General features: G+C 44.5%; 1 protein-coding gene across 1 annotated transcript; it reads left to right on the top strand.

Annotated features, from left to right (window-relative positions):
- Positions 1-2,501: 2,501 nt before the first annotated feature.
- On the top strand, positions 2,502-6,975 carry LOC146220511 (SWI/SNF-related matrix-associated actin-dependent regulator of chromatin subfamily A member 2). Its single transcript, XM_084694080.1, has 6 exons — positions 2,502-2,597; positions 4,125-4,348; positions 4,635-4,740; positions 5,422-5,523; positions 5,804-5,948; positions 6,134-6,975. Exons 1-6 carry the CDS (start codon positions 2,502-2,504, stop codon positions 6,286-6,288), a joined length of 828 nt encoding a protein of 275 aa, XP_084550206.1. The 3' UTR covers positions 6,289-6,975.
- Positions 6,976-18,923: the final 11,948 nt, after the last annotated feature.

Genomic DNA, 18,923 nt, shown 5'->3' with positions numbered 1-18,923 from the left:
CCTAAGTACCCATCCAAGATATTTTACCCAATAAAGATGGAGCATTCCAGTAAAAGATTTAATGAGCCCCCCCCCCCCCCCCCCCTCCTCCATCTGTTTCCTCGTAATGAACTCTAAGCATTCCCAATGTTGGTAGACCATCAGCATTCAGCCTCCTGCTGTTTGTCTGTCAGAGAACATCCCTACATCCCCACCAGGCTGACAGCCGGGCCGCCACCGGCACAGGAAGTGAGACGCGTTTAGCACGGAGGGAATCCTGCCGGAGGATCAGGAAGTGGGAGTGTGATTGTCAGTTGTCTCTCATTAGGGAAGGGGTTCATTTAGACACAGCTGTCAATCAGCTCCCTCTGTCTGTGGTTTTTCTATTTCTGCCATCGTCCCATCCCCCCCTGTCTAACACCCCCCCCCCCCCCCCCGTCCACATCTCTCTGTGTCGTCTCATTATCCTCCCCTCGCTCTCTCGGAAAGAAACGATTCTCCTTCAAAGACACGCTGGGAAACTTGCACGGTGACATCATGAGCTCCCAGCACAGATGAGTTTTGTGTCTACTTATGTTAATGTCCCTTTCTTTTATATATAAAGGTTGCTCGAAGCCTCGTTCACGAAAGATCAAAGTCTTGTCAGTGGGGGCATCCATCCGGCTACCCTCCCTCCTGGAGTGTCCGATAGCTGGATGGATGATAATGGATCCGAATCTTGTCAGACAAGAGCAACCTTTTCACATACAGAGTGTGTGCTGCGCCCTACTGGGAGCTAAGTTTGGGAAGGCTTGTCATCGTCTGCTAGACTTCGACAGTGCTGGAATGGACTTGTCGAGACAGGGCTCTGACGAGTTGTCTTTTTTTTCTTCTTTTTTTTGGGAGGGGGTGGGGGGGGGCGTGGGGGCGTGGCCTGGTGTTCCACATGGTTCACATACTCCCAGCCAGGAAAACAAAGGAGCTGCATCAAAAATTGATTATCTTAGCTTTGCTATCAAGATGGCTGCTTTATGATAGCCTACACAAGTATTCATGGTCGGAATATGTTCACAGTCTGTTTTTTCTGTGATACGTTGAAGGGGCCGGCTTGCTTTGCAGTCTTTTGACGACGTTTGTCTTCTTGTGTCAACACTCTTTTTCTCTCTGTGTCGATGCAATGACATTTGAGACAATCAAAGGAGTCCTTGTGCAAAATTGAGAAATGGTAAATGGCTGTGTCAACTGTAATAGTTATTTTTTCCTCTACCTCCGTTTTGCATGTGTTGTCCATTGTATATGTACAAGTAAGTGTGTGTGTGTGTGTGTGTGTGTCACTCCCTAGCACAGTGATTGGATACAGAGCCATAACTGCCTACGAGGTCCAACATCAAAATGTGGCGTTGCTATGGTAACAAGAGGCAGTGGAAATTGTATTTTGAAGTACATGGGAATAAAATGAATCACATCACACTGGGACCTACCCAGAAGACATTACTCATTCTGGAATATGGGTTTGATTATAAAATCATGTCCTTGCTATGTGGATTTGATTGTGATCAATATTCTTATCATAAGAACAAGTCAGGCAAGGGTCACATGTTTCATCAGTGGTTGCCATGGAGAGATGAACATGTTGGGGATTCCAGTAAAAGCCATAGCTTCAAGTGAATTGATTGAATGAGTCGTGTTCCATGCCCCCCGGTGAAGCCAGCTATATCATTCACATGAAGGGGATGATTATGAAGATTTTGATGGTGATGACGGGGACATGTTTGTATCTGTCTTGTGTTCTATTCACGGGGTATGATGCTCTCTCGAGGTTCTCATTGTGGTCCACATCAGCAGGTGAACTGCAGGGCTGCAGGATGCCTCCAGCCTGCTGCAGACCAATGGCCAACCACCTGCCGCTTTCCCTGGAGTCTTATGTTTACATTTCATTCCCAACTGTGACATTGTACATAGAGGCGTAGGTGGACAGGAATGGAGACCGTCAATTTAAAATGGGTTTAGCGAGAATTCTCTCCCAGTGGTATCATTTTCTAACAGATGCATGTTTAGCAGGCACATACACACACACAGCAATGTATATAACAGGCATGTCCTGATATATATAATCAATTGAACATAAAATATGTAATTCCAAAAAAGCCCTTGAGCATGACATCATTAGCTGAAATCATTTTCACTGAACCGTTCTGCCGTCTGAGCAGTTTCACGCGCTGAATGGATTCCTATACGTCGACAGACTCCACACTGATCCACACCCTCAGAAACGCAATGCAAAAATCGTTCTGTGAAAAAAGGCTGGACCCCGATAACTTGAACGGGAGGGCAGGAAAAAAAATTGTGTAGCGACAGTCGATATTAAAACATGCAGAGGGAGACAAGCTTGGGGCCTTCCACTGGTGGAAAAGATACTGCAGAGAGCTGCAGTCGGAGATGACTATTACATTAGTATTTTCCCCCAGCCCATTGATTTGTGTATGAAAACATAGCGCTTTTTTTCTCCCCCCTTCTGGGCTCTGCTTTTGAGTGATCAGCTGATGAAGAGACTTGCAGCTCGCCGCTATGCTGGCTTGCTAATTCTCTCCCCCCCAGCTGCCGCCGATCCTGACATCCAGCCTGCAGATTGCAGTCAGGTAAATATCCTCCTTCCTTCCATCCTTCCTGTCTTTATTCCACAGCATAGGATCCAGCCAGACTACATCGCAGAGGGAGAGAGGGAGTGTGCGTGTGTGTGTGTGTGTGAGAGATGGAGCGAGTGGAAAGTGTGTTCGCGTCCGTGAGTGTGTGAGAGAGGGAGAGGGAGAGGGAGTGTGTAGGTGTGTGTTGTAACGGATGAGGGGGTATCCTTGCCAGACAAGTCAGGGAAGAGGCAGAGTGTTTGGAGATGGTACAGGCATGGAGCATCACACACGGCACAGGCACACACACACACACATATACTGTACACGTGAACACACACTCGCGCTCAGACAGGCAGCGTTTTAGGGGTTTTGTCCGTCTTTCAGGATTACTCTCCAGCTCTCTGTATTCCGCTGGAGCGGTTGCAACGCATTAGGGAGACAGTAGTGACTGTGGTTACAGCTTCCCTCTCTCTGAGGGAATTCTAGGCAACGATCTTCCACCGAATTTCTTTTGTTGTCGTTTCGCTGTCATCGCCGATCTCACTCAAATCTGTAACTCATGCCTTTTTTGCTTGTTCTGTGTCTACAGTTTGTGATGGTGCTCAGCAGGTTCTTAGTGTGCGTGTGCATACACTAATGATGGAAATGTGATCCTTTTCGTATAAACGGTAATGGTACGAGGCCCTGTTCCTCTGCGTGTTCGTTGTGCGAGTTAAGAGTATATGCGAAACATCAGAAGAACACAAACTACCGCATTAAAAAAACACCCTTCTCGGTGCATTCTGTCGATTATGAAATTGCCTTCTCATACAGTTAACAACGTGATCCGTATATGCATTCGCGTGCTTATGCATGTGCAATTTCGACATCAATATTCCGTTTAAATTGGCTGCATTCCTCTCTGCTGAATATGAATCAATTTCCTTCCTCCACCCTCCAGCCTCTGCTGCTGCATGCATAAGTCTAGACTTTAATTGTCTTTGTGTAAAATACAGCGGTTGCACCAGACATTTGCTGCTGGGAGACAAATGGAAATAACATACCCATGCCCATGGTCGAAACCAATCTCTCCTCCTCACTATTGCACACCAACACACACTGTTTTCTGGACATGTTAACAGAAAACACAGGTTTGGAGATTCATAATTTTTTTACTTTGGCGTGGCAGGAAGACAACCCTACGCTTTCTGTTTTTCAAGTAGTACATCCCCCCACTAATGCCCCTTAGATGGAGGAGGTAATGTATGTTGATTATTGCATAGACGTACTGCGCTCGTGTGTTTACAGTTCTTAAGGGGCTTTTGTGGATGATCTTCCACAAGAGCCTTCTATCGATTTGTCTTGTTTGACAGTAACAATCGGAGACAAAATTACTGTCAAGCAGAATCGTAGACTGCGTGTAAAGAGTATGGCGAAGAAAGACAGGAGTGGTTGTTTTTTGTTGTCGCAGTGATACTGATGCTGTCGTTGACCTCTCGGCTTGGAATGGCTCGGATAATTAAAGTAGTCAGTGGGTTACTTTTAAGCCTCTCTCCACAGGCTGAGCGGAACGGGGCCTTGAATGACATGGAGGAAGACATCAGCGCCAAGAAACGGAAAAGCCATCACCACGGAAACAAGACGGCGGAGATTGGCCATGAGGCGGGTGAGAAGGTCAAAAGGAAGCGTGGGCGTCCCCCGGCAGAGAAGCTGCCCCCCAACCCCCCCGAACTGACGAAACAACTCCACACGCTGGTCGACATGGTCATCAACTACAAGGACGGGTGAGACTGCCAACTCCCGATTGTTCCTTCGATGTACCATGCTTTGTTGTGGTTGCATTAGCCGCTTGTGGCGCCGTCACCTCAGTCTGTGAGGCCGTCTGTCGCACGTGCCTCTGTTAGGAGACAGGCAGAACACGTCCCCCAGGGTTTTGGCGTTCTCCCCCACATTCTAATTTCTTGTTAATAAAGAGCTTTGAATACAGAGACATCTGTCACGGCACAGAGCGTGTGACTTGAGGTGGATCGTGCTTCTTCCTGTCCCGATTGCTGTGTTGAACGTTTCCAGGTTGGGACGTCAGATCAGTAAAGGCTTTGTTCAGCTGCCGTCTAAGAAGGAGGTGCCCGAGTACTACGAGCTCATCCGCAAGCCTGTGGACTTCAGAAGGATCAGGGTAGGTGGTCTCAACAAACCTAGCAAACCAAGGGAGTCAGATGGCTGAGTGGTGAGGGAGTCGGGCTAGTAATCAGAAGGTTGCCGGATCGATTCCCTGCCGTGCCAAGTTACGTTTGCCGTGCCAAGTTACTTTGTGTCCTTGGGCAAGGTACTTCATCCTACTTGCCTCGGGGGAATGTCCCTGTAGTTACTGTAAGTCGTTCTGGATAAGAGCGTCTGCTAAATGACTAAATGTAAACCTTGCCTATCGCAAGGGAACGTGCTTAATTCCGGTAAAATCCCCGAGACTCCATAATGGTAGCACATGCAGATGATGATGCAAGCAAAGGGAACATTTAGCAGCTATTGTGATTTTAGTTGCGATTTAGTCCAGGTTTTTTTCGGAACGACTGGCTTACTCCACCCCTGGTAAAGTTACTAAGTGTATTTGTGAGGCAGCCAAGGCATTCTCTGCCAGCAATTAGATACCAAGTACCAACTGCCAAGCTGGACGGTCCTGGCCTCAGTACTCTACCAATTGATAAACACAGATGGTCAGGCTGGTATTTGATGTGCCAACTTCATCAACCCAACCCCATGCTGTCAATCACCGTAAATATCTATATATAATATAGCATTTCCGTCATCATGAATTCAGCACAGAAAATAGCTCGTGATTGAGGCTGTTCTGAGTTGTCAGGAACGAGTGCGTAACCACAAGTACAGGAGCGTGGCTGACCTGGAGAGAGACGTTGTCCTGCTGTGTGAGAATGCCCAGACCTTCAACCTTGAGGGTTCTCAGGTAGATAATACAGACTGCATGACTCTATACAGCACTTAAATCAAGAACCATCGTTATTCCAATGCCGCCATTCTGCGTGTGTTTCATGTCATTTGAATGCCATTTTTAATTGTCAAGGATGATATCATGTCTTTATTCCCAATTTCGGTCATGTTCCCTAGCTGTCTGTATGAAGTTGAAACTGTAGAAACCTTGACGTGATAAGGGAAGGTCTGCTCTTGAATGGGATGAGTTGATTGGCCTGATTTAGCTGTGTCTTTTGTGTCACACATCCTGACAGATATTTGAGGATTCCATTGTTCTCAAGTCCGTTTTCGAAAGCGCAAGACAGAGAATAGTCACTAACGAGGATGGGGCGGTTGAAGGAACGGCCATCCGTGTGGATAATGGCAGTGGAGATGCAGATCAATTTGTTTCATCAGCAGGTGAGAGACAGATCCTAAAAAGAAAAACGTTTCACAAGTAGCAAAGACATCATATGGCACAGCTTCGCCATTTTGGCGAGACTTCTTGAGAATGACCACAGTGCAACACAAATGTTTGGCGTGGGCAAGATAGCTTTCAGGGTTATGACGTGATTTGGAATTCAAGTCACTTTGCTCATCCCCAGTACTCCATTTTGTAGAGAGAAAGACGCAAATGCACAAGAAGAGGGCGCTGAAAATGGAGAAGAGTAAACGTGTGCCAGTCAAGAGGCTCCACAGTGACGAGGACAGCGAGGAAAACCTTGAGGACAATACCACTAAAGACCAAGGTGGAGCCTGAACGACCCCTTTTCTACTTTATGGCCTTTTGTTGTTCTCTCTGTTTGCTTATTGTGGCCTGTTATTTAGTCCACCAATTATGTATTTACCGCTTTGTAAAAGGTTAATTTATTCTAAGGAATGGGTCAGGCTATGAAGAGGGCTTCACACTGAAGTTACCATGCTTTTCCTTGAGTTTGTGCAGCCTTAATAAGCATATCTTTTTGCATACAAGGCAAGTTATTTTTACCAGGCCTCCAATGCAAACACGGCGTATCTATTGTATCTATTGCTTCACTAGATCATATTATTCTCTTTATTAGTCGTTTTTGTATAAGAAGGTTTACCCGTGTCTGAATTGCCCTCATTTGTCTTGGAGCATGATGATGTATAGCTTCTGAGACGGACTTCGCCCTCAGAGAGTGGCGCTGGCTGATGACATAGTTTGTGTGTTTGTGTGAAGAATGAGAGCACATGACTTGGCCTTTGAAATGACATGTACAATGAATACCGATGGATTGTTTTAAATCTAAAAAATGGAGAAAAAAAAAAACCTGAATATTGTCCTAAAAGTTCACCTCTTAATCAGTACTAATGATAACCCTTGCGTTATGCTTTTCGGATTTGTGTGTGTCACTTTAACCAATTGTATTTTTGTCTTGGCAAGTCCCTGTTCGTATGCAGGAACTAGAACAAACCACACCAGGGGCCTGCATTTTGCAAAGTAAAAAGTGAATTCTTATGGCTCTGCACCATGAAAAGAGTCTTGCGAGTGACTTATATAAATGTTGTCATTTTCTTGTTTATATAGTGTCAAACCAAGCCCTTTTTCTTCCCTGTCTACTGTATCTTCAAAAGGCATCGACAGAATATTAGCAGAATATTTGAGCAAGTTTCTGCAATACTAATTCAGTGTCATGAGAGAGACAGACTGCAGAGTATCCAGCCAGCGGCAACACATTGTGTAACCCGGGGGAAGGGATATTTAGATGTTTCAGAGTTAAGTTAACAATGCAGACACTGTGTGAAAGATCTGAATGTTTGTAACAAAATGCAGTGTCAAATAGTTGGGGATGCAGTCAAACAGCTTCTTGTATGTACCTGATGCAGCATCACGGTAGAACGCTTAACAATGCAGAATAGAACATTGACCGTGTGGTTACACAGAGAATCTTTAATATGTATTTATCTTGTGAAACGTGAAATTCGAATAAAGTACATTTATATGAACCTTTACAGTTGCTGTGAACATCTCAGAAATTGTTACCAAGAAATAGATCTTGGGGTATCGGTTGCTCCTGCCAGGTTCCTGCAGGACAGTCTGGGTGAACGCCACATAAGGGGGTGACAACTGAGAGGAATGTGTGTTTGGTCAATGAAAGTTGGCTCATCGCAAGTCTGAAAGCGTGGTTCATTTTTTGAACAAGGCATTTTGAGTTATCATTGACCGTCATCCCTGACAAACGACGCCTACTTCAAACCCAGTTTGGCAGAGAAGGGTCTAGTCTACATGGCGGTCTACTTCATATAGGTCCAGCACGTTCAAAATGGTGAAACTTGCATTCTCACACGTATGTCACCTTGGAAACACATCACTCCTTGATCAAATGATGTTGGCTTAAGATGCCCTGGCAGCTCCCGGTAGCTCCCGGTAGCTCCCGGTAGCTCCCGGTAGCTCCCCCTCTGCTTTCACGTGTCTCTCCAACTGTCCAGTCAATAACAAAAGAATCAAGGTGAAAAAAGGCTACCAAAAAATCGAAAAACAAAAAAAACAAACCAGGCTCCCTGTTTCTTTACGCATTCATTACCATCTTCAAATTCTAATGCATAAAGCAGGTCACAGTAAAGCTCCTGGCGGGATTTTATCAAGCGTTTCGTCTAGAATAGCTGTCTGCCCCTGCGACCTGCCAGAAACACTTCTCCAACAGCTATGGTGGAAGTTAAAGACAAGGAAGATGGAGCCTTTGGATGTAGAGCCCAAACGACTGTGAAGGCCTTGGCAGAGATGCTGAGAAACTCCCCCTACATTTGACACTTCTAAGAAACATGTTAAAACATGTTAATTCAGGTTTACCTGATCTATCATGATCTGAGCATGTGCGACCTGATTTTTGCCCCTTACTTTAAGTTTGTTCAGTTGCATCTCATGACCTACTTGTATAGTTCCCTGTGCTTTTTGCTCTATGACCTTTGACTGTAGCGCTTTGGGCTGTGGCAAGGGGGATGTAAATACAATGCCTTATTATCCTTCTTAGTTCACTTCAAATTTGCTCAAAATGAAGGTGGATAGTCAGACCTCAACTGATGGACCTATTTGTTGGCAGCTTCTGTGGCTCTTACGATCCTCTTCACTTGAAAGTATTCATCAGCATCCGAAAAACTCATCTGTGAGCTCACTCCTCTGTCCTTTCGCCAATAGGTGGTGCAAGTGAACCGTTCTGTGTTAATGGGCATCCATGGTGGCCTGATAGTCATAGCTCAGAAAGAAATAGAGAGACCACTGCACCTCTTTCTTTCCTTTCCAAAAAACGTTGAGATGGAACATTTTGATGGAGGAACAGAAGGCTTCCATTTAAGAGGCCACTGCAAGTTCAAACTTTCTGTTCGTCACTCAAAACTTTCCTCATCTAATTATTTGGAAAGGAAAGAGAAAGGTGCAGTGGTCCCTGAACGTTTTCCAGATCTGAATGTGTGAATTCTCCTTTCTTTAAACTAACTGACCCATCAAGGCACCGTCTGGTGTTTCCACATGATTGAATTTGCAGTTTTTGTCTCAGAGGTCAACAAACAGGACTCCAATCCCAAAAGGACGGTTGCTTTTCATGAGTGTTACAGTCGCACAGGAGTTCATCTCTGACTTAGGATTGGATTACATGGTGTATTTGCAGAACGCCACCCTGTCATCACAGTGATTCTCCGGCTTTTCAGAATCTACTGTACAAATATCCCCCCAGTACTCCAGGAGGGCTGTGAACAGCATCTTACATTTACATTTAGCAGACACTCTTATCCAGAGTGACTTACAGTAAGTACAGGGACATTCCCCCCGAGGCAAGTAGGGTGAAGTACTTTGCCCAAGGACACAACGTAATTTGGCACAGCGGGGAATCGATCTGGCAACCTTCTGATTACGAGCCCGACTCCCTCACTGCTCAGCCACCTGACTCCCGTATCTGCAGTGTGGTATTATTCTTTAACATCTGCCATCTAGACAAAGGCTAGATGCCATTAACGTTCTATACAATTGCACAAAACACCATGTGAAATAAGCCAAGTCTTTTGTTGTCTGTTAGGCTAGGACTGAATGCCCTACACGCAGGCCCACAAAGGCTTGTCTACAGTTGATGACTAGGCCTACTTCAACAACACAGATATGGCTGCTCCTCCTTGCCAAGTGGCATCTACGATAAGTTTAGCATACGGTCACAGCCCCCTCTGCTTCCAAGATCAGAGGATTATAGGAATAAGACCATGCTAATTGTGCAGCTGTTGTTCCTGACTAAACTAGGGCAAGATTGATGCTCTGAAGATGTACAGAACGCGTCGGTCTGTGTTCATTAAAATGCAGTCAACCCTACAGAGAAAATGACGCTCATCTCGAAGCTTTAGAGGGGTATAGCCACAAGATCAGCGAACATCCATTACATCTTTTTTTCTTTTGTAATTGTGAACAGTAATCAGGAGGTACAACATACAGCACGTCTTCAGTATTCACTGCTTGGCTTGATTTGCACAATTGTATTAATTGTAAGGCCCTTAATTAGCTTTCATCTAAATTTCACCCTTTTACAGTATGAAATAGTGCACAGCACAGCACATTTCAGCACAAGTTTGACTTCTCATCATCTTACACTTATTCTCAGTACTAATTTCATGACTCCCCTTAGGATGAGGGCCCATCATCCGTCAGGGTTTTCTGAACTGTGGTGCCATCAAATTCATATCTGAAACAGAAATGTAATTTGATAATCCCAAATCTAGCCTGAAACTCCTCATCCTATGTCTGAAATCGAAATGGAAATGGAAATGTAGTAGGTCTACACTGAAAAGTTGAGATGAAATCCTTCGACACTTATTTCCAGCAATCCAACACTTATTACCTTACAAACACACACACACGCACACACACTTTGAAGGTGGTATTCCAGTTCCCACTGGGATTACCCTCCTTTAGTACTTCCAGTAGAGGGATGCTGTTCTCTCTATGACATGTGGTCTCCCCTGGAGACAGTATGTCAGGGACAGGCTACCCAAAACACTGGTGGGGGAAGCAGACTTGTGTGTAATCTGCACTATTCCACTATTTGTTGTCTTTGTAGTTTATTTGTAGTGTTTACAAAGAGTGGAAGAGAGAATTGTATGACTGGGGTCACAAATAAACAGCAACATCCATGACTTGAGCGTTCATTTGTTAACAGTCAGCGGTTTATTTAGTATTTTAAATGTATTTATCTGTTGTTGGAATCATTAGTGGATGCGTCCTCTAGTGAGAAGGCTAGTACAGTACAACCCTTAGTATTCTTTTTAAGTATTATACGTTGATGTATTCTATCATCTTGTTCTGGATCTTTCTGAAGGGATCTGCTGTTGACTCTGCCCATGGCTGGGTTACAGTGTCCAAGAGGGGTAAGCATCACGAGTGTTGTATTAAACCAGCAGTGACGGATGTTGGAGAGGTGGGAACACATTCATCAAACGTGTTTTGATGACCCCCGTTGTAGACGCAGGACTGTCATGAATGTATCGTCCAGTATACAACGTTTCCACGGTAATAACACCTTTTTCTAACTGTCATTTCCCATTTGATTTATTCAACACTTGCTTGCGTTTCTTGTGTTGGTGGGGGGCAGGGGCCGGTCTGATGTCATTGTCGTTGCTTGGTGCTATGTTTTGATTACGCAAGTGTCACGTTTCCAATTCCAAAGGCACTCTTTTCTCTTTTAATGCATATAGTAGATGGCTTGCCTCTATTTACCATCTTTAACAATGTATACAGTACTGTATAGCTCCTGTGCCAAAAGGATCATTTTCTGCCTTTCAAGAAGAAACACAGTTTCTACCTAAGAGAATTCAGAAATTCTGTTGGAAGGTGAATGGATTCATATCTACTCATGACCGCATATGAACTATTGTACTGCTTCTTCCATGGAAGAAAGCATGGATAAAAGGGACGGGGGCACAGACATGGGTCTGAGAGAACACATAGAGCATTAGGGTGCTCTATGTGTTGCTGAAGACCAGAGTTCAGGAGAAAGAGATGGAAAGTTTCTGAAAAAAGCCTACATACATGAATGAGGCGTCCACACATTTTGCTGATTGAATAGATCTAAGAGGAGAGGACAAGATACAGATTGAATAGATCTCAGAGGAGAGGACAAGATACAGATTCGTTATGTTTTCAATTTTGTTCTTTGTTTTCTTTCTTTGCATAAATGCAACAAACACGCATGAAAACCCACCAAATAGACAACGTTTCCAAATGTTCTTGGCCTGAGGAATATACTATGTCGGGATATGGGATTCATTTAATACATTTTCATTAATACGATTGTATGACCATGTAGACCATTAACATATAGGTAGATGCAACCGCAAGCTGAACAGCATTTTCCCATTTCCTCTTGAAACGTTGGCTAATCTGAACTCTGAAGGAGCCCAGGGAAGACACATGCCCTGTGTACAATTCAATCAGATTAGCCCTCAGTGGAGAGGTCGGAAGAGAGAGACAGGGCGGGGGGAAGCGAGATGGAGAACACGCGGAGAGCATGGAGGGGTGTGGGGATGAGAAAGATCCAGGCATCAGGGAAGCGGCCCCCATCACAACGCTAAATGAAGGGACTAATGAACCAATAACGTTGGAGCAGCCTGGAGAGTTAGGGTTGTGTGACAATGCTTCCGATGGATCTATTCAATGGGTTGAAGATAAAACACTTTCACAACAACCACAGATAAACGATCTGCTCTATTACCGTGTCCACTGAGACGGGTTTGGTGTTGTGTCAAATCTGAAAACGAATTGAAGTATTAACGGGTCGGTTTGACTTAAGGAAGGTGCACGACTGTCTTCGGTTGGATTTTCCGTGTTGTTTCTCTCGCGTTTGCTGTCCGATAATTGATTTCATTGTGATAGTGAGGGATCGAGAGAGACTGGACTGCACAACATTGAGGCTGCGGAGAGGCAGAGAGGAAATGGGGAGAGATAGGATGGAGAACAAGTGAGGGATAGCAATGTCCCACAGTGGCTGCCTTTCACACTCCAAGGCAATAAATTGTGCTCTTCGCCTTGTGTCAGAGGATGAACATTTATTACTCCGTAATCCCACTGTGACTGGTCCTCTGGTATTTTTTTTCCCCTGGGTCATGTTTCCTCTGAAATATCTCATATTTTCTGGCCTATTCATTTAGGAGCCCATTTAACAAATATTAGGAGCATCTAGAAGTGTGTTGTCTGTTGCAGTGCCCTTGTGTTGGTGCTCAAAACACTCCTCCGGACCCTAGCTGTGGGCAGGAGAGACCGGGGTGACTCTGGGATAAGACTGAGGTGTTGTTTATGAATACAGAGTTTTCCTGTCCTTTTGTTTCCTTTTCATCTCTGTTTGGGTCTCAGCCCCGGTGCGTCTCTCTTCATAATCACGACTTGCTCTGATGTCTCTCGTGTCTCCTGCTCTCTGTTTTTCCCCTCAAAAACGGGAGAATTAAATGTGGCCGCCGCGTGCAGATGAAGTGGATAGGAGCGACTGTCTAACCTAATGTCAACTGTTCACCGAAGTCCTCAATTGTTTACATAATGAGCTGTAACTGGTAGATGTTATCATCCTTACAGTGTACGCACTTATCCCTTGATAACAAGCACATGCTTCTAGGCAAGACTTAACGAGCGGAGATGCAACTGTTGTATAACAGTGTACATCTCAACCATCAACAACCATGTTGATCTTTAATAGCAGACACTTGGAGATGATCGCAAGGAAAGCATTGAGAGCAAAAACAGTCCCAAAGATTAGAATGAACACTTCCAAGAAAATCATTTGCCAGACCTCATGCACTTTCTACCTCATACATTATTGAGTGTTTATCTTGTGTTCCGAGAACCAAAGCTATGAAGCATCAAACATACATTTACATATCTCAAACACAGTCTATCTCTTTCTGATTTTCAAGACACCACCCCAAAAGATGCCAACGGTGCCAATAATTACAAGCTACACAGTCATCTTTGTTTAAGAGATACTGCAGTTGACAACCTATCCAGTAGGAGAGTAAAGACCAAAGCATGGCTCTCTTCTCCAGATCCTACTCGATGCCGTCTGTGTCAAGGCCACGAACACACCGAGTTTAATTGCGTGAGCAGCCTTCCTTCTTATCCACTTAATCTCGAAAGTGCAGTTCCTTGGAAACAAAATCCCAATTACCTCAAACTCACAGCAGGGTGGAGAAATGAAAAACCCATGGGGGTAGAAATCCTACACTCTTCACATAGCCATGCTTATCTGCATGGACGTCGAGAGGTCAGTGTAGCTGCAAAGTTGTGAATCTACATTTAACCCTCTCAACATGTTATTGCTCTTGACTCAATGGAAGACCATTTGGGTTACATTTTTTTGTATCCACCCGACGGATTGACAGAATCACAGCACGCAAACATTGGTCCCTTGTGTTTACGTTCTTTGCCGCAAGAGAACTTGAAAGAGACTATTGTCGGCCTAATTAGAAGTGACTGAAGTCCGAACGGAGAGAGTCTTTTCCCAGCTGGCAGTAAGGGATGGAATTGATCTGCATTCCTGCATATTTCATGTTGCTGTAAATGTCAGAGTGAGCATCTCTCCAGTAATGAGGACACCTTATCATCCGGTGACGCATTTTGATGACATGCAATGCAGAATGCACCGTACATGTTTGATGTGTTCAAGTAGGAATCATGAAGTTCATTTGATGATGATTTAACGCTCCCCTCGTTGACGTTGTGGAGACTTCTACAAGAGTTGTTTTTGTTTTCGAAGCTCCAAGCAGTCCTACCTGCATTCAAATACGTTAGAAGTAATTGGGATGTCCTGTCTGTTCTCAGTGCATTTATTTTTCGCATTGCAAAGGTTGAAAAGTATTGCAGAGTAGTAGTGAAAAACAATCATATTTGTGTCATTTTATCATGTCCTTTGTCAACAGTACAATGCACTGCAATTTCCCTAAGTAGCTAAATAAAACACTCATCTTATCCCTCCTTTCCTACTGGTACACTCTTGCACTTTTGAGGTTCATGTTGTTTGATTATAATTTGTTTATCTACATGATCTTATGTTCTTCCCATTGGCACTCATTTGCTTTTCACAATGTATGCTTCATGTTTTGGCTACCCGCAATGTTGGGGCTATCTTGTTGTTTATGAACAGTGACCTATGCACTTTTGTAAAGCTCTCTCTTGGAAGTCGCTTAGGATGAAAGCTCTGCTAAAGGAAGCTCTGCTAAAGGATCTGCTATAGGAATACATGTAAATCCATCCATCTCAAAGCCATCTTTTCAGAGATCCAACACCAGTTTCTGACCCACGTGTGACCCATACCCAGTACCATTAGTACACTGCATTAAAAATATGCCTCCCCAACAGTGAGTGAATCAGTGTCCACTTCAGTGAACACGTTGGAGTACCTATTCAACCTGGTTAGTGTTTGATCATCTTCTCAAGATGACCCAGTAACTTCATAGTGCTGCCTGGGAATATTCTTTCATTTTTTATTCAACAGGGAGTCAGATGGCTGAGCGGTGAAGGAGTTGGGCCAGTAATCAGAAGGTTGCCGGATCAATTCCCCACCGTGCTAAATGACGTTGTGTCCTTGGGCAAGGCACTTCACCCTACTTGTCTTGAGGGGAATGTCCCTGTACTAACTTTAAGTCGCTCTGGATAAGAGCTTCTGCTAAATGACTAAATGTAACAGGGTCAAAGATTGCACCCCAAACTGCACATGTTAAGTAAGTTTTACTGAAGGGAATCATATTAATGACTTAATGAATATAGTCATGAGCGTGTATCCAGCCAGGACAGTCCAGGTGTGGAGGATGAGTCCTGGGGCCTCAGTCGGTTTTCTCAAACCTCTGAAAAATGCTTTTGAAGTGCCTGGATGACGGAACGTAAAGCTCTGCAGGCAAGGAGGGCGGGGGGGCGGGGGAGGGGCGGTGGATAGCGGGAACCGAAAGACAAGACTGACAGGTAGATCACGGGGGTATTTATATGGTCCTCAGTTGAGTGGTGTCAGGCATATGTTGTAATTAGCAGGTGGCTAATCATGCATTATGTGACACGACACACAATTAACAGCAGATAGTTATGTCTCCTCTCCTCCTGAACCTCATTTATACCAAACTCTGTGAACCTCAGTTCTATATCTGACTTAATGAACCTCAATTATATACAACTCCATCAATCTCAATATTGTCACTTTTTCGGAATCTCAGCTTCAGGGTATAAAAATCTAAGAACCTCGGCCATAAATCTAAAAGTCTGACAAGCTTAAGACATCTTTACACAGTTAACGTACCCAAGCCTATTGAACCTTGGAAAGTAAGTACATTTTGAGATACTGCAAAAGGTATCATCACCTTTCTACCATTACCATTCCACAGAAGGGAATCTTTCACTGAATTGGTCCTCACAAGGATTTTTTCATTTTTCTTTTAGTGGTGTTCAGGTTGGTTATTAGTTCTGATCTGTTGGTCACTTTGAAGCCTTGTGACATTGCTTGTTGAAAGGGTTATATGTTACATTTGATTTAATCTCCTCTCAATCTGGGTGATCCCCATGACCCCTACCTTGTTATTCTCCTGACCCCGAACATACATTCAACCTGACAAACACAATCTACTCTAATAAATAGCATACTCACATGAGAACATTCTAACTAGTATCCAATGACTAGTTCTATTGATTAGTGAAAGTGAATTAGTGATTAGTAAATAATGTCAGTACACAGGAAAATCCTCATTTCCTCCACACTGCTCAAAGCAGGGAGTTTTTCCCCTCAGATCGAAACGCTACTGTGCTTTTTACTGCTCTCCAGGTAAAGGAGGAATCCTAGAAAGCATACCAGCCAGTCTATTCTGATCTGGCCCCAGAGACTGTTAACAAACTGGTGCAAAGAAAAATCCGAACTGATTCTTGTGGCGGAACAAATGTCACACTGAACGTAATGAGAGTCACCTCTGCCCTGTCAGAAAAAAACCTAATGAAGGGGATCGTCAGAGAGGTGTTTGAAATGAGGAGGTCGTTCGAGAGAGGAATCTCGGCTGAAAGGTTACGACCTTCTCACGTGCTCACAGAAGACGGCAGTTAGAGTGGAGAACGACGTGCGTGTTAACCTGGGGTCAGACGGCCGAGCGGTTAGGTAGTCGGGCTATTAATCAGAAGGTTGCCGGTTCGATTTTAGGCCATGTCTAATTATGTTGTGTCCTTGGGTAAGGCACTTCACCCTACTTGCCTCGGGGGGGGGGGGGGGGGGGGGGGGGGGGGGAGTCCCTGTACTTCCTGTGAGTCGCTCTGGAAAAAAAGCGTCTGCTAAATGACTAAATGTAACATTTCGGGTTCTTACAGGCAATTTCAACTCTCATGCCCGATAAATCACAAAACCACAACATTTATTGTCATCTTAGGGTGTTTTGATGGACTTTGGTGGCAAAACCTGCACGAGAGATCATTCAAATGTGTGCGTACATAACGTGCGTGTCTGTACTGTACATGAGTGCGGGTGTGCATGCGTGAGGGAGAGAGGGACCAAAGCAGCATATGTGCACAACACAGTGTCCACAGGGTGTCTGCTTTTGCCAGAATGATTACTCATTCACCAACGAAAAGCTCAACTGTTGCTAAGGGACCTTGACAGAAAGCTAATTAGGCAATTGTGGTGAACAATTAATTCTGATTCATTCAAATGCCTTTTTCGACAGTGGTGTGTTCACATTAAACACTCCCTCAATGCTTGGTCATTTAATACATTGTGTCTTGGGCGAAAATGAAAAGTAAAATGAAGACGTGAAAGGTGTTTAGGCTGCGAACGCCCCGTACTGTCATATTTATCCATACTGAGAGCTGCGTCTGTACACCTCAGTCCCACTGCATCACAGTGCTTAAGGTCCTTGAAGGGAGATAGTTTACCTTGTTGCTCACACGTACATGATACTCTGCTGACTAACAGGACGTGAGCGTGGAAGCTGAATGAGTAACCATGGCTCTGTCCATTGCAAGAATGTTTTCGAATGCAGAGCACTGTCTGAATACACAGAGCATTGTCTGAATACACAGAGCACTGTCTTCTTTGTTATTGTCCCGCTGTCCTTTTGAAAGAATGCAGACATGCATGTGGTTCCCGTGGTAATAAACATCACAAACGTCACACATGACGGAACCTATTAGCACACGTCTTCTGATCTGGTCTTCAGGGACTAATGAGGTTGAACCACTCTTACTGCGTCAGAGCCCTTTCCTCAGGTTGACCTCCTGTAAACCATGTCTTTTTAGAAAGATGTGGGTTTCCATCGTGTCAGTACCTTTGACTTGTCTGTGTTGGTCTAAATAAATCATCACGTTGAATCCAAGCCTTGTTACTCTTGATAGGGCAGCTTTGTGGAGATCTAACAGTTCTAACTGTCACCAGTCTGGGTGCGTAGGTACAGCACTGCCAACTGCCCTTGTTCACACCAAGATTTTACAACCGCACCTTTGTAGGCCACAAATTGCAGGTCATTTGGTTTCAATGCAAATGAATACCACAGGCGTTGTCAGGGATGTTTGCGGGAACAGCAGTAGCAAGCATTATTTGTCCAATTACGCCGTTTCTATGATCTCAAAGTAAGTAAACGAACATATGAATTAAGCAGGTATACACTCTGTTATGTTGCTTAAGGCTGTGCACGTTTGTGGAGCGGGGAGAGGAAATGGCTTGTGCATTTTTAAAACAGAGCCCTTGCTTGTTGAGAAGGAGACTGATTTGTCATGCACGCCACGCGTTCTCTCATGTAGGTCACATGACGAAGGCACATGCCATGGCTCGTTGTTTGCTGCTGTCCCTTAGAGTGAACTTCACAGACTTGCACTTTTTCGCGTCTCCCCCTCTCTGTCTGACTATTCGGTGGGAGCCGCAAACCTTTCGTTGTGGGGGGGGGGGGGGGGGGGATTTTACTCAGTTAATCCCCAAATACTTACTCGTAGTGTCTGGGGTTTTTAGTTGTTTGGTTGATATTTTCAGCCTTAATTCATGGACACAGTTGGAAAGAGAGAAATGAAGACATGGAGGAAATAGCTCGGGCTGGAATTAAACCCAGGGCCCTGCGTTAATGCCCTACCCAGTAAACCACTGGGGCCCCCTTGATGTCAGCTTTCTTACAGCTTCATACAGCACAAGCAGAGCGACTTGTTGAGGTGACAGAACCCCAGGGTGACTTAGTTTTCTCACCCACAAGGTGCGACCACAGTATCACATCCCTGGCAAGAGACATATCAATTGGAAGCTTGTTCGTTATTCTACAGACTGGAGTGTTTCTAACGCAACCTGCACACATCTAAATACATGATAAACAACCATGTCAAAAATAATAGTAAGTCTGTGTTTGTTTAGATTGACTGTAGTTTATTTACTGATCTGTAGGTGACCAAGAGCAGCGTTTTTTACCTTG

This window comes from Hypomesus nipponensis, chromosome 27, assembly GCF_054491055.1.
Source record: "Hypomesus nipponensis isolate SF chromosome 27, ASM5449105v1, whole genome shotgun sequence".
Lineage (NCBI taxonomy): Eukaryota > Metazoa > Chordata > Actinopteri > Osmeriformes > Osmeridae > Hypomesus > Hypomesus nipponensis.
Note: the sequence above shows the minus strand (reverse complement) of the source record. Positions and strands in the feature narration are given on the sequence as shown.

Coding starts and splice junctions, on each gene's coding strand:
- LOC146220511 (XM_084694080.1), top strand. CDS start 2,502: ATGAAGAGACTTGCAGCTCGCCGCTATGCTGGCTTGCTAATTCTCTCC. Junction 4,349..4,634: donor GTCATCAACTACAAGGACGG/GTGAGACTGCCA, acceptor GAACGTTTCCAG/GTTGGGACGTCAGATCAGTA. Junction 5,524..5,803: donor TCAACCTTGAGGGTTCTCAG/GTAGATAATACA, acceptor ACATCCTGACAG/ATATTTGAGGATTCCATTGT.